The sequence below is a fragment of the Merops nubicus genome, unplaced genomic scaffold, assembly GCF_000691845.1.
Source record: "Merops nubicus isolate BGI_N331 unplaced genomic scaffold, ASM69184v1 scaffold16309, whole genome shotgun sequence".
Taxonomy (NCBI): domain Eukaryota; kingdom Metazoa; phylum Chordata; class Aves; order Coraciiformes; family Meropidae; genus Merops; species Merops nubicus.
In genome coordinates, this window is record NW_008631833.1 from 12,828 (window position 1) to 28,655 (window position 15,828).

The following is a 15,828-nucleotide window of genomic DNA, read 5'->3' on the forward strand; positions in this document are numbered from 1 at the left end:
CACCAGGTTATCAACAAGCCCTTTGCCTTTTCCTCAGCCCCCCAGACCTCTCACACTGGGGTTCCCCAGCCACCTCCTCACACTACAGCACCCAGTGCCAATCCTGCTTTAAACACCCCAACTTTGACTGAAGAGGCTTCCTTAGTGCATCATGAGCATAGATTTAAACAAGGTCACAATCAACAGTTATTACATTGGAGAAAAGAAGGTGCCAGTGTTTAAATTAAGACTCCTGCACCTTTGGTCTCAAGTCAGCTATGAAGTGGAATGAGCTGGGCCCAAGTTTAACACGCTGACTGGGTTGTACCTGCTCATTTCTCTTACCTCTGGCTGCACACACCACAAACAAGCCCTTTACAGAGTCTAAGAGTTTAAGTTCTGTGCCTCTCTCTGGTCTGCTCCCCCCTCTCAGGCAGCCCCAGAGCATGTTAGTGTTGACCTCCCACTACTCGGACAACCTGGGGATGCTTTTCAAGCTTCCAAAGGATGGATGTAGGTATTGCATATTCCTGTCTCCTTTTTTAAGTGAGAGAACTGCCTAGAAAAGTCAGTGTTCTGGTTGCTGTCAAGACAACTATTAAATTCAGAGACAAGTAGGACATGGGGGAAAAGGGTGGGAGAGGAGGGAAGGAAATCAATCGTAGGAGCAAACAAACTCCAGTAAAACTCTCGAGCTCTGCAGCTTCAAAGATGCATTTTCAGTTTTATGAGCCAGTGCTGGACCACAACTATGGTCTTGGCAGCAAAAGAGAAGTGTTGAAGAGAGTCTCATGTCCAAGGGGACCTGATCCACATAGCTCTCCTGAAGCGACTACATTTATTTCTCTCTCCACAAAGAAATCTGTCCCTCTCTTCCTCCAAACCTAATTCTACTGCTCCAAAGGTGCAACAGAACCCAGACTTCCCAATACCATAAGGGAAAGAAAAGGGCCCAAACCCATAATCTTGAAGAGAACAGACTTAAAAGTTTCAACATTCCTCTTTTGGCAAGTGTGACCATTCAAGTCCTACAGCTAAAGCAGCTCTAGCCTCAGCTCCTAACCCACCTTCAGCACCAGCCACCGGTGCCTACGACCCCTCCTGCTGTGCCAAGGCCAGCAGAGAGCTGGGTACAGGCAGCTAACGTTGTGCCCTGGTAAGGTGCAGGGGAAAGCAAGGCAGGAAAATGGAACTAGGCTGAAGGAGTGCAGCTGACAGCTGTCAGCATCCTCCTGGAGAAGCACTGGAGCAGTCTGGGGGAACTCCTGGGTGACTGGGCCAGTCTGTTACCAGCCCCAAGGAGGCAGGGATGGTAAACATCAACCAACATCCTTCAGGAAAGCTGGTGTGCCACTGCCAAACTGAATGACTCTACGAAGGGCAACTTCAGATGACTTCTGGACACTTTCCTCTCTGCCCGAGGAGATCCAGGCCCTTCATCACTGCCTTCCTCCTGCTTTTATTGACGTCGCTGAAAGGGCAGGTTTTGACCATGGCAATTTTCACAGTAGGCTGCAAACTTCCAGCAGCTTATAATTAGTTTTGTGCACATCCTGCAGCGAGGCACAGGGCCTGAAGTTACCTCAAACACCACTCCTCTCTGCTGTAGCACCAGAGACACACCACGAGGTGTTAAGGAAAACATAACAGATAGGAGCACAACAAGGCAGTGCTAGTAAAATCCAATGAATAGCTAAAAGAGCTGTGTCAGGCTCCTGTGATGAACCACATAAGCTCAGAAATGAGAACTGTCAGATTTTAAGGTCAGGATGAATGATGATGGTCATCTCATCTGACCTCCTGCATAGCACAAGGCAGAGAGCATCACCCAGCAACTCCTGCACCAATCCCACAGGTGCTGATTGAACTACTGCACACTTAGAAAAACTTGTAACCTTGATTAAAAACGTTCAAGTGACAGAGAATCACAGTTGGAGCATTAGGCACATTACCAGGTCTCAGAAGGACGACACGTCCACCTCCTTTAATGTCCTTAAACAGACTTCAGGGTCACTCAGGCTGGTTTCTGGCTCCATCCTGTGTGTGGCTGGATGCCAGCGCTCCTTTTTATATCTCTTGCTATCCAACTTCTCTAACACTCGAAGCAGGTTGATGTCTAACTGTGCTCTCCTTCTGCACATGTCAGCTTTAGACCACACATTCTCTTGCCACCTCCTGACCCGCAATCAACAGCGAAGAATAAATGCCAAAATTTGAGCTCAGGCTAAAGGAGGTCACATGCAAAGCTGTGCAAAGGCCACGCAGCCCACCAGCAGGAAAGAGGCCACAGTGAGCTGCTGTCCCAGCCCCAAGGGGAGGGGGAACCTCCTGCCAGCAGCAGCAGGGGGCAGGGAAGTGCCTGGTTCCACCATTGGTCTACAGTTCTCTCCTCAGGAACACAGTTCAGAGGAACACTTGGACAAGCCAGCTGCTGTGAAGCTTGTAAAGGACAAGGACTCTGCACCCTCCTGCTCCTCAGCAAGAGGCTGCTCTGGGTGTTCTTCAGTGTGCTTTGGGCTTGCAGTTTTGTTGGTTTGTTTTGTGAGGACTGGAGCAGCAATTCCTCACCAAGGCCTGACACAAGGCCACTCCAGAAGGCAGAGACTGTTGAGCAAGGATGTTACTGATGGCTGAAGATGAGAAACCCATTTCCCCATCCCTAGAAAAAACCCTCACGTCAACAATTCTTTTACCCCCTGTCCCAACAAAATGTAGTACTTTCCCCATCCCTAGAAAAAACCCTCGCGTCAACAATTCTTTTTACCCCCTGTCCCAACAAAATGTAGTGGGGACCCACCTCGTGTGGTTGGCAGCATGTCTGACAGCCCCTGCCAGGCCGTTACCATCTCTGGGTTCTTCTCCAGGTCTGCAAAGTTCTTCCACACTCTGATGGCACCATCATCTTGGGGAGCACAGAAAAAGAGAACATGGTGCAACATCTCGTAATTACTCATGCACAACAAAGGAGAAGAGAAGCAGGACCTCGTGTGGTTGGCAGCATGTCTGACAGCCCCTGCCAGGCCGTTACCATCTCTGGGTTCTTCTCCAGGTCTGCAAAGTTCTTCCACACTCTGATGGCACCATCATCTTGGGGAGCACAGAAAAAGAGAACATGGTGCAACATCTCATAATTAATTACTCGTGCACAACAAAGGAGAAGAGAAGCAGGAATTGAAGTCATTCAAGCTCCAAAACTGAGAGTGTTACTTGAACTTAATCCTTCTTATTAGGGTTCTTCCTGCCTAATCTTACACCCAGGACACCTAAAGAATTGTTCTACTGAGAACTGCTGTGGAAGAGCTTTTCTCCTTCCCTCCAATAGCACCTGACATTAGATGTCGCTCCGTTTCTTTGTCACGCTCATTTTCTCCAGGGTTTGTCTCTGTCCTTGCTATTGGTGCTGAGAGCCACAAAAGCACCTTACTAAACACAAAATAGAACCCCACAGAAGAAGATGAATCACAGCCCAAACCATCAGCAGCAAAACTTTCAAGAACATCATGTATTTTTTTTCCATTTGCTCCCCATCTGTGAAACTTGTGTGCTAAGAATCAATAAATTGAAAGAAAAATGTCCTAAAGGCTCTCTCGGCTCCTCTTCCACCTCTTAGTTATACCCAACCTGTAGATTTCAGCGTGAAGTTTGAGAAGCTATTGAAAACACTCAGACTGACAGGTTTAGAATGGTTCCCTGGGACAGAAGCAGATCTTACTCACAGCTTTGCAGATCAATGAATGGGAAAGAGCTCTCCACGCTGCCGTACGTGATGCACCGGGGGGTTCTAGAGAACTGCTCCCCTTGGGGGAGTACCCACACCAGAGAGGAGCTCACAACTACCTGAGTTCAGTGCTCAGGACCTGCCTGCTCTAGACTTCACACAGCTGAGGTCTTTGGCTGCAGTGTGATTTCCCTTTCAGCTTGGGACAGCAGCTTTTAACCAATGAAAATCCCACTGCCCGGGGTACTGCACAGGTTACCCCAGCCTTGCAGTGAGTGCTGAAGACTCTGAATGATCTAACAAACAAAACTGAGTGGAAATGGTTTCCACAAGTGTTTGTTGTTTGAAAATGTCTGCAGCACTTAAGCAGTTTAAAGATTTCAGGACTGCCAGAAACAATGGTCAGGCTTGATCCTGGAAATGCCTCCTGAGCTGAGGCAGGCAAGGCACAGGGGAGGGCAGGGGCAGCTCGGGCCAGATTCATGGAGGGGACAGCAAGAGGTCTAGAACAGCTCACACAGGCCTGAATTCTGCCCAAGGCCCCCCGAGTCCTGCCCTCATACGTTGTTTGATAAACGTCTGCAGCACTTACTTAAGCAGTTAAAAGATTTCAGGACTGCCAGAAACAATGGTCAGGCTTGATCCTGGAAATGCCTCCTGAGCTGAGGCAGGCAAGGCACAGGGGAGGGCAGATTCATGGAAGGGACAGCAAGAGGTCTAGAACAGCTCACACAGGCCTGAATTCTGCCCAAGGCCCCCCGAGTCCTGCCCTCATACATGGGAACACGTGTTCTTTACCTGTGGCAGTCAGCAGCAAGGAGCAGTCCTGGCCATTCAGGTACTCCATGGCTGTGATCCTGGTGTAACGAGGGTTCCCGTTGTGGAAGTAGTCCAGCTTCTCCCCTTTCTCCCAGTCCCAGAAACTCGGGGAGGAAGAAACACCAGGTCAGTTCTTGGTCTCTGTGCCAGCTGTACAGAGATCTACTCAGTACAGGGAAACCATAAATGATACTCCTTGGATGCCAATTCACTTTGGTGTCCTGGGGTACTCAGCACCATCCTGTCAATAATGCATGGCCACCTTTGGTGGCAGAAGAGCCCAGCTGGAGGTGACCAGCACAGATCACTCAGGACTCACTGCCAGCCCTTTAGCCCAGCCCCTCCTGGGGGAAAGGACTGGGGGCCACACTCACAGCCATGGCACAACCCGAGGGAGGGCAGGGTGAGGGGAGCGGGGAGGAGAAAAGGCACAACCTGGGGAGTGACAGCCCAGAGCTGGGTAACCCAGAGCTCCAGCAGCCTCCTACCAGATGCTGTCCTTGTCGGCCACGGCGATGCAGGGTGTGAAGGGGTGGAACTTCACCACGGAGGGGACGCCCGGGTTCCTGTTGAGGAAGATCTGATCATCCAGCCGGGAAATGCCTGCGGGGGGACAGGAGGTGGCTGCAGCTCAGTGCCTGGGGACAGCCCACCCCAGGGACCTCAGACCCCCCTCTCCTCCTCCTCCTCACACCCCAGTTCTCAACAACAGACCCCCAAACACTTTCCCCCTTGAAGAGCCCTCCCAGAGCCCAGCTCTCTGACAGCCCTGACTCCTCCACGCCAACTGAATCATATCTTAAGGTACAAACTCCAAATTGTGGTGACAAGTCAAGGGGTCCTTTGCTCTGGCAGCTGAAGAGAACACAGCAAGGAAGCACAACCAAGGCCAGGGAAATACCAGTTTGAGTTGACAGAAAAATCATCATTTTAAAAAAAAATGAAAACTTTTTTTCCAACTTAAAATGCCTTATTTCATTAAATCTTATATCATTTATTTAGCCTTCCATTTCAGTTCTTTTAAATTTTAGGTTAATTTGCAAACAAAAAAAATGTATTTTCCATCAGGACATTAAAATGATGGTTAAAGACCTTTCCCATCTTCTCCTCACAACAGGCTGCTGTTCACAAACAGTTTTGGTACCCCTGGCATGGCAATTTTTTTCCGTAGTATGAATTCATCACACAAAACCATAAGCCCAGGAGACGTTTACTCAGTTCTAGTTTGTTTTAGAATGCATCCATTTAATCTAATTTTCATTAAAATACTGTAAGTCTACTTTGATTCTTTTTAATATTTCACATCTCCATTTTTTTTTTTTAATGAATCCTGGCATTTTAGTTGCTCAGGTCAAGCAACCAAATAAGAACACAGTCTAGAAAAGATTTAACTTCTCCAGGCAAGCATGAAAAATCCCCTTCTTTGTATTCAAGGAGATCTCTCAAGCCATCTCCTGGGCTCCAGTTTCATTTCTATATTACTCTGGTTTATGATATTCTGCAGTTTCACAACATTAAGCTACCCACTGCACTGACTGGAGCCCAGCAAACCCCCAGCCGACGAGGCACAGGCAGCAGGTTGAGCCTCGGGCAGTTCTTCATTCAGCAAATTATTGTTTTTGACTCTGTGTGCCTGAGTGAGTATCCCAGGAGAGGAACAGCCCCCACCTGGGAATGCTGCCAGGAGGGTACCATGGGAAGAGCTCCCCTAAATGCCACTCCCCAGCCTCTGCTCTTCCCAGGCACACAGGCAGGAAGCATTTATGCAAACTCCTGAGAAAACATCATCGGGCTACGTTATATTTGAATAAATTCCTGTGTTAAAAGAATTCCAGCCCAGTCACTGCCTCCTAGAGGCATGAAGAGCCATACAAAAAAAAGCAACCCCAGCTTTGTGGAGGGTACAGCTGAGTGAAACACTCCCCTGAGGCACAGAGAGGGGAGCTGTGGGCAGCACACCCAGAGCCACACAACGGCTCCTGCGGAGGTGCCACCCTGGTGGCTGCAGAGCTCGGGAGCCACCAGATGCTCCATCAGGTCTCATAAGTGAGGAAACTGCTGTCCTGGCAAGCTGGCTCCTCCCTCAAGGGCCCATCCCTCAGGCTCCCTGCCCAGTGCCACGCTCTGGGCAGATGTTTGACACCTACAGTGCCCAGTTCTCTGATGGGGCAAACAAAAGCAGCAGCTGGACGGGAGGCTGAGCGGTTGATAGCCAAGCCCCCCAGCCAACCTTCCCCATCTGAGGGCCAGCACGGGGTCAGGGGTGACTGGGGGTGCTCAGAGCTCGAGGCAGCTGCCTGCAGCATGGCAAGGGGGATCACTCACCCTTCTGGATGATCTTCTGGGCTTGCTTCCTGACACGAGCGTTGCGCAGGAACCGCCACTCCCTCTCCTTGCGAATCTGGCTCTCCAGGTCATGCTCTTCTGGAATCTTTCAGTATATCAACATATTCACAACACAAAACGACAGTGACCATCAAAACTCCATGAATTACCTTCACAGCACACATTCATACACACACACACACGTGTCAAGATTAAGCCTTAAATTCCTCAGGGTCTCCAGCTTCAGGCAGTAAATGGAGAAGCTCACGGGACCTTATGGTATTAAATACTTGAGCATCTCTCTGATCTAAATCTCCCCCATTGCCTGCAGTCTTTCCCTTTCCCTTTGCTGTCCTATGTTGTGTTTTGTCTTTAAGTCATGGGCACTTCTCCAAAGTGAATGATGTGGGGTTTCTGAAGAGCCATGGACACTCAATCACCCATCACAGTCTCACACTTGGCGGGCTGGTGGAGGAACCTCTTTCCACCACACACACAACTGCCCCAAGCCCCTTCCTCTCTGAACAATGCCCGTCTGACTCCAGTCCAGTACAGATTACTCTGCTTAACACTCTTCAGCTGAAAAGCATCACGTAGCAATCCTGAGATTAAAGAGAGAACACAGCTTTGATACAGCCAGAGAGCTCAGAATGCATTAAAATCTTTCTTTCGTTGCTAATAGAGGAGGGCAGGCCAGAAAAGGCATTACTTTATTTCCAAATCCCTGAGATGCTTGAGTTACCAACATCACATTTACCAGTAACAGCAACTGTTTCAGCTTCCCCTATCAGAACTGACTGCAAGGAAATGATGCCCCAGTGTCATCTTCATTTGATTACACACAAACTTCTGCCTGAAACTGGAGAGAGGCCCTGGAGCAGTACACAGCCACCCTGATCTATTTTATGATATTTATTCACAGCCCAGAGCTCCAGGCTTGGGCATGCTCCATGGCTTTCCTGCAAAATCCATCCTCCAGCCCAAGGCCAGCTGAGGATTCTGCCCCAGAGCTACCAGCAGCTCCTGCCAGGGGCTGGAGAAGTCTCAGTGCTGCTCCTAACGCCAGGCAGGATCATGGGCATCCCTCCCCTTAGTCAAAGAACAGGATCCAAAGGAATAAACTCATAATAGGATCTGGTGGCCAAAACCACTGCAGAAGTTACAGATGATATATCTTTTATTTAATGCTTCCAAAAATTATCCAAGATTAGCAACACCACTCCAGGATCTCCTTGGATCAACGAAGGGGCTGAGCTACAGGACTCTAATCTGGCTTCTTTTGATGAGGGCTGCTCCAAAAGGAATAACTCTTGGAAAAGGGAGACAAAAAAGTCCTTTCACTCCTTCCCTATTTCCCCAAATAACCTTTTTTTTTTTTTCCTGAATAAGAAAGTATTTAAATCTTCTCTCACTATTACATACACTGTCTTCAAAATGCCCAACAGTTGAGATGAATTTCTGCTTCTTTAAAATGAATAAAAAATAAGAAACCCACCACCCACCTTCCCTCCTGGCAAAAGGAAAAAACAAGCCCTACTGTTTCAATTCTTCAAGAATACAACATCTATTAGAAAGGCAATGACAAACGACCAATGATGTAAGGCAATAAACAAACCTAAGATAAAATACATCAGCAGAGATTTGAGAGCAGAGAGATCACACCTACACCTTAATAAAAATCCAGCTTCTCTGGGAGTAAATGAAAGTAAGACATAAAAGGCCAGGAGAAGAGAAGGGAAGGGGCAGAATGGTGAATTCCACAGGCAGCCAGCAGCTTTCACAGCTCAGGGTGAGGAAATCTGCAGGCGTGCAGCTGAGCAAAGCACTCCTGGTGGACAAAGAGGGGCAGATAAAGGAGCTGCTGGGCTTTTCAGCTCTGGAGAAAAATAACCTGGCTCTTCCAGGGAGGCTGAGCAGGGAGTTGTTCCTATCTGGTATCAGGAATAAAGATTCCTCCTGCCCAGAGATCTCCCAGGGTATGGTCCCCAGTGCTGGAGCACCAGCAGACCATGGGCAGGGCTGGGAGAGCGCTCGGAGCATGTCCCTGCAGGATGAGAGGCTCTGATGAGAGGGAGGCAGTGAGCAGGTCCCAGGAACACCAAGAACACCAGGAACAGCAACCCAACAGGGCACAGGGGCAGGCCAGGAGAGTCACACCAAGCTCACAGAGACCAGCCAGCTCTGGGTGACTGCCTGTCCTCCCAGGCTCACCAGGACAGCTTCTGCCTCGGCCACCACCGAAGAGCAGCGAGTGGGTTCTGGTGGCAGAACTGGTGTTTCCATCCAAAATCTGCCCGCCCAGTGTGCCCTGTGTGCCACCTGCAAGCAGAGGAGCAGATGGCAAAAGGGGCTGAGCAAAAAACTGAGACAGAAGTATGGCCAGAGCCACCTAGAGCTTGTCACCAATGGGATGATGAGTCTCTGGGGAAGTTCTGGCAGGCTGGCTTGTGAGAAATCTCCAGTATTGCTTGTTAAGTTGAAACTGTGTGTATCAAGTGCTTTGGAGACAAGAAACCACCAAGTGTCCAACCATCAAAGGTCCAACCAGCAACAACCCAGAGCCCCCACACTCCCTTTCAGAGCTGCAGGTGGAGACCTGCCCGTTGAGTGCAGCAGGAGCAGAAGATCTGGCTGTAAAAGGAGCACAACTCCTCCTCCCCAACGGCTCCAGAACATTCCAAAACTGTGTGCAACCATGTGCTGCTTGTGTGGTGCCACGGGGCCATCAGTGGGTGTTCCTGAGGGGCTGCAGTGTGGGGGCAGTGCTCCCCAGTGGAGGGATCCACTCGTGTGGGGTCCTGCAGCTCCTCCGCTCTGGGCTCCACTCCACACACTGCTTGTCCTGTCCCCCACTGAAACCTCATCTTCCTTTTGCACCCTCTTTGGGGCACATTTAGCATTCTGCTGCATCCCTGAGTCCCAGATCCACCCACAGGGTCCTTAAAAAAGGAGTTAAAATGGTTATTAGAGTTTCCTGAGGTTGAGAGTAAAGGTGTCTTCACAGTCCATTACTTAACACTTTCTGCTCTCTGGGCAGAACTGACAATGAAAAAATCCTTCTTTATTTTCTTAGGTGTGATCTCTGATTGCTTCAGCCATTCTGGAGACAATGCTTGTGCTATGGCAGGTCAGCAGAAGATTCCTCACAGAAGCCTGGCCCTGCACACAGCTCCTGCAGACACCCCAAACCCCAGGCAGGGCAGCAGCCAAAGCTCACTCAGGAGATATATCAGGGAGAGCTTATTTCACTGCCTCAGATCCCCAGCACATTACTGAGATCCAATGCACAAGTGAGGCATCCCCTGATGAGGGGAGAGAAGGGCTGTGCCCAGATTTTCCTGCATGGGATCCTGTTTTGTCAGCTCTGTTTTGTTTCAGTTCCCACGTTTGCCTCTGCACTGCTGGTGTGCTGCTCGACCGTGACAAACCTGACAGCTGGACACCATCCCCAGCACCAGCCCTTCCTCCCCTGCAACAGCAGAGAACTGATGGCATCTGTACCTGGTTTGCTCCACTCTGGGTGCCTGGGCATCTTCCTGCAGCACCTGCAGTTCATCTGTGCTCCAGGGTGACCTCTGCCTCCAGCATCATCTGCTTGCCACCCCTGTCTTCCTCCTCATCCCCTGAAGATGTGAACGCAGAGGAGTCCAGGTGCTTGCCCAGAGGACTGCTATGTTATGAAGGGGTTATATCCATGCACCACTTTAGGATCCAGTTCAGCTCCTGGCAGTAGCAGAACACTAAGGGCATATGCTGAAGTCTTGGATTTCATACAGTTGCCTCAACCAACCAAATTCCCTGTGCCAAAGGCTCTGCAGATGGGGGATGTCATCGCCTTGGAGCTGGTAAGGGAGGTTCCTGCAAAGATGCTTCTGCCAGGATCTGTGTGTCCAATAGCTTCCCCCAGGCCCAGCTGGGATCACAGCTGAAAATGCCCAAAATATACTTGCTGAGCACTAGACACTCTGTGTGGCTGCACTTGGGGTCCAGACTCTGGGTCTCACCAGTCCCAGCGTTACCATTAAGCTGATTGATGCCAGTTGGAATGTGGTGAACAGCCAAGTTAAAAAGAGAAACAGGGCCTGAGCCTGCACAGGAAGGAACCTGACACGATTCTGTGACACTGCAGGGGGGTCATGGAGCTTTGAGAGAAGAAAAATGGCAAGAATAAGGCAAAAAAATCCCTGTGAGTTCTTCTAAAGCCTTATCAGAGAGTAAATGTGCAGTACCTGTATGAGGTAAACTCTGTGGAACTCAACATATCCTTAAACTTCTTGCAGGGAAGTGTGACCCAGCAGAGCCTCTCCGTGCTAGCTCAGTTAAGTGTGACACAGGCAATTAGTGCACTTCTGCTCACAGGCAAGGTTTGACCAGCTGAGGCCTTGGACCACCACTGCAGGGAGCAGGAAGGGTCCCCCTGTGCCCCGTGCCCACAGGTCAGAGCTGTGGGGAGGACCTTGACAGGAGAGATCCTGTTCTCTGTGGAAACAGGAACCCCACGGAGCACGTCACGAGGGAGCTGCTGGTGACAGAGGCATGGGAAGATGCCAGGATGTGTGTGGCAGAGCTCTGCTCTCTGCCCCAGCTGCTGCCAGCTGGAAAAAGAGAAACTATTACTCAAAAGAACTAACTCTTCAGGCTCAGGCCTTTGTCTCCCTCCCAGCCAGCTCCCACGTAAGCATCAGAAAGTCACTTCAGTAAACAAGAGCCTGGTTCTGGCTGCTGCTTCCCCCAGGGGTCTGGGGGAGTCACGGGCAGTGCTGCACCACGGGCACCACGCCACCAACTCCTGCCACCCCTGAGCTCCCACCCAGCCAGGAACCAGTTATGCTCCTGAAACCTCCCACCAAGCTGCATCACTCAAAGGCAGGGAAGTTTTCCTCCTCTCACACTCTGCCTCTCCCTTCAGAGGGGAGCAGGAGGCTCCTGCAGACGGCTCCAGCAGGCACCAGCCACAGCTCCTCCCTGGCCAACGCTCCTGCAGCACTGCACGGAAGGCTCCTCACTCCACCAGGGCTTTGGACAACGGCCAAGGCACAGGGCTGAAGTTAAGGCAGGGTTTTATCAGGAAGGATTGCTTATGTAATTCTCACCTTCCAGGATCCTTCCCAGCTCCTTGCCTGCATGTTCTGCCAGTCCTGGAAATAACAGACGCTGGCTCCCGCTCTCCTTGACTCAGGGCTTCCTGACAGCTGGCAGCCAGGCTTTCCTGTGCTGCTCCGTCCAAGACTGCCTGTGGTTAGCAGAACAGCCTTTTGCCACAAGAGTTTTCAGGGAAAGACTTTGGTAGAGCTCAGAGCTAGGGTAGGTATCTGTTTTTCCTGGCACGCTGATAATTCTGTGATTCTAATTCACAATGCAGCATTTTCTTTCCCCGTTTATTTGATTAGATAATCAATAAATCAAACTTGGTGTGATGGTTTGAAACTGAGCCAGTGATTTACACTGGAAATTAATCCCTCAATCCTCCCAGTGAAAGCATTCTCAGGGCAAGGTCTATGAAGCAAAACTAAATTCATAAATTAAATATGACTAAGATGCACTCACAGTCATTTTATGTTTATTCATGACAGGAACAGTTGTCTTGTCTTTCCCCATTTATGATGGCAGGCAGCGTCTCCAAGTGAAGGGTTGCAATTAAACATCAATGTCATCTTTTTCCATCAGGACTTGGCAGATTTCATTCAGTCTTTGCCTTTTTTTTGTAAGGCTGAAGTTCCCAAAAAGCAGCAGCCCCCAGCCAGGGCTGTTTGTCCCTTGCTCCTGCAGGAGCAGCAGTTCTAGGAGAGGAGGTTCTGTGGCACCCCACAGAAGTTCAGCCAGCACCCGGGGTCCTGGATGGCCAGTCCTGTCCCACTGCACAAGCAGCAATCAAGAAATGCCACAGAAAAACCTTGCTGAGGGACTTCTTCCTGTCCTTGGCACACACATCACCCCCTCTAATCACACAGCTACACGTGAGGACAGATAACACCCAAGGCTTCCTGCAGAAACCCTCTACGTGCCCTTCCAAAGCTGCTTTCCAGCAGTAATGAGGAAATCGATTCTCTTCCTTGTTTTATTAGAAAACACAGATTTTGTTTTGCTCAAGCCTTAGCTAAAACATTGCTGTTGAGGACAGTTTGTGCTCAGAAAATCCAACCCTAACCACTGAGCACTTCCAAATGAAAACACATAAGAAACTCTTAAAAGGCCTTTGGCTGTTGTACGTGCTGCTCCTCTCTCCAGGCAGGCAAAGGCTGTGGGTGCAGCACCTTGGTCCTTGGTGTGAGACCCTGAACACCCCGGGACCCCCTGGGGTGCAGGGCAGCCTTTGATTTCCATGACTCCCCCTCCCTAGCTTCTGTAAATTAGTACAGGAATGCTCCACGTTTTTTATTTCCTCCCCTAAAGTAATTTCCTCTATTTTATGCACATGAAGTAGTAAATCCATACACACACACGCACAGAGCTCCCCATCTATCCACTGAATCTGCCTTTGATTGGCTGTCTACTGTGATTTATTTTATTAATAAAGACACCCCTCTTCACAGGGAAGAGCTTTCCTTAAAAAGCAGACAAATGTTTTTAATAAGGACTAAGAGATGGAACAACATCCTCCTCCTCTTGTACTCTTCTTCTAGACTTGAATCAAGACACTGAAACTCATCCCAAGCAGCCAAAACCCCCGTTTAAGGCTTGACCAAGCAGCCAAGCCCCACAGGCCAGATGTACATCCTAAAGAATTATTCTGCTAATGGCATCAGAAGAAAGTTCCTTTCCCCAGCAGTGGAAGAAGTGCCAGGCAATCACTTCCCCATCTAGTCTTCCCTCCTGGGGGTTCTCTAAAGAAATCAGAGCTACACAGAAGCTGGCTGCCATGTAACTACTTTTCTGAGATCCTTAAACTTGGGGGCGACTCCCTCCCCTCAACTCAACCTCCCTCACCTCATCAGCAAACAACTCAAGGTGCCTGAAGGCTGGGAGGAGTGCTGATGGCTGGGAGGATGGCTCGGGGGCAATCCCTGGGTGAGGCAGCACACGAAATGCACCAATTCCTCATTAGGGAGGTTTAAATATCACTGGTCAGACACAAACATCTCTGGTGGTGCTGCTCAGGTAGTGCTGTTAATACAGACTGTATTATTACTCCCAGAAATGGCAACACCTCCCAGAAATGAAGCTGGGAGTTCTGTGCCCTGGTGCTGCCTGACTCCCATGGCACCTGCAGGCTTGGCCTGAATGCATCTGCTTTTAAAAAGGGAGATTTACTGCTCGGCTTCATTTCATAAAGTGAAACCTGGTCTTTGGCTAAAAGATTCTGGGAATGTAACTGTTCCTCCTTCCAGTCAATGACAATCTTTGCCCATCTCTTAAGAGCTCTGTCTTGGTTTTTTTTTTTTTTCCTAGAATAAGGCTTCAGTGTCTCTCTCACTTCACATAAATCCAAATTAATTACCAGAACAGACTCACTTCTAAAAAGAGCTCAGTAGAGATTTGTCACTACCAGCCTCTTTCTTTGCCACAGCAGCACCTTGGTGTTTTTTTTTTTCCTTTTTCTTTTTTCTCACTTGAAAACCCAACAATGATGCTTCCAGAGCTTCCCCCAGGCAGTAATGTGGATGTTCAGTCACTATCACAGAATCACACACTGGTAGGGATGGGAAAGGACCTCTGGAGATCACCTTGTCCCACCCCCTGCTCCAGCAGCTCACCCACAGCAGGGTGCCCAGGGTCACAGCCAGGAGGGTTTGGGATCTCTCCAGAGCAGGAGACTCCACAGCCTCTCTGGGCAGCTGCTCCAGGCTCTGCACCCTCACACCAAAGAAGTTTCTCCTCCTGCTCAGGTGGCACCTCCTGGGTTCCAGTTGGTGCCCGTTGCCCCTTGTCCTGTGGCTGGGCACCACTGACCAGAGTCTGGCCCCAGCCTCTTGCCCCCCGGGGCCCTTTAGCTCTTGCTCAGCATTGATCAGATCCCCTCTGAGCCTTCTCCAGCTGAACAGCCCCAGTGTTCTCAGCCTGTCCTGGTCACAGAGATGCTCCAGGCCCCTCAGCATCTTCCCAGCATCCACTGTGCCCCAGTAATTCCTCATCTCTGTTGAAGTGGGGAGCCCAGAACTGGACCAAATACTCCAGAGGTGGCCTCACTAGGACAGAGTAGAGAGGGAGGAGAACCTCCCTTGGCCTGCTGGCCACACTCTTCTATCCCATTCTTTTTAAGACAGGGATCTACAGAGGCTGCCCACAAGCAGAGCACAGCTCTGAGGTCACACAGGGGTGCAGTCAGGCCTGACTGGAGGCAGAAATTGTGTTCTTCTGCCACCAGGATGACGAGGCCTTCACACAGGGCAGCAGGCTCCAGCATGGCTCTGCTCATTTTAGCATCACCACAGCCAGGAAGTTCAGCTAGAACGTCGGAAAGAGAACAGCATCTCTCCTCCTCCAGCCTCTCACAGCCCCTTCTGGCATAAAGGGCCTGCCTTACTCCATTTATTTATAAAAAAATGAAATAATAATCCCTACTATAACACAGTTTTCAACGTATAGATGAGCAATTTGCAAGAGCTGGTGAGTCTGGCCCCACTACAGAACCTCTCCCCACGTGTGCCGAGCTTCCCGAGCGTGCTCCACGGGGCACAGGGCGTTTGCTCCGGGCTCCTTCCCTGGTCACACACCCTGAGGGCAGGACCCGGGGGGCAGGACGTGGGAGGCAGGACCCGGGGGGGCACAGGGGCAACCTGTGTGGTTACCTTCATGACGGGCTGAGCGAAGTACTTGGCGCTCCAGTCGCAGAAGCCCGTCTGCACCGCGGCCGAGATGAAGCTCTTGTGTCCTGCGGCATCATCGGCATCATCAGCGGTCTGATGGGGAGAGAAGAGGCTGTTACCCCCCAGCCCTGCTCCCCTGGGCTGCAGGCACACCCAGCAGCTCCCCCAGGCCTTTGGCACACCCCCAGGCAGAAGAAGGCCCAAAGGCAGTGCCAAGGACACGGCGTTTCCACAGCTGGC

At 50.3% G+C, this 15,828-nt stretch overlaps 1 protein-coding gene across 1 annotated transcript in view; it reads right to left on the bottom strand.

Annotated features, from left to right (window-relative positions):
- The window catches only part of RPTOR (regulatory associated protein of MTOR, complex 1), a gene marked incomplete at both ends in the record, with an annotated part of 97,559 nt that overhangs the window by 10,585 nt on the left and 71,146 nt on the right, over nt 1–15,828 (bottom strand). The window contains 5 exons of the mRNA XM_008947726.1: nt 2,962–3,066; nt 4,496–4,620; nt 5,005–5,119; nt 6,842–6,947; nt 15,571–15,681. Coding sequence (XP_008945974.1) covers nt 2,962–3,066; nt 4,496–4,620; nt 5,005–5,119; nt 6,842–6,947; nt 15,571–15,681 — 562 coding nt within the window. The remainder of the gene's footprint in view (nt 1–2,961; nt 3,067–4,495; nt 4,621–5,004; nt 5,120–6,841; nt 6,948–15,570; nt 15,682–15,828) is intronic.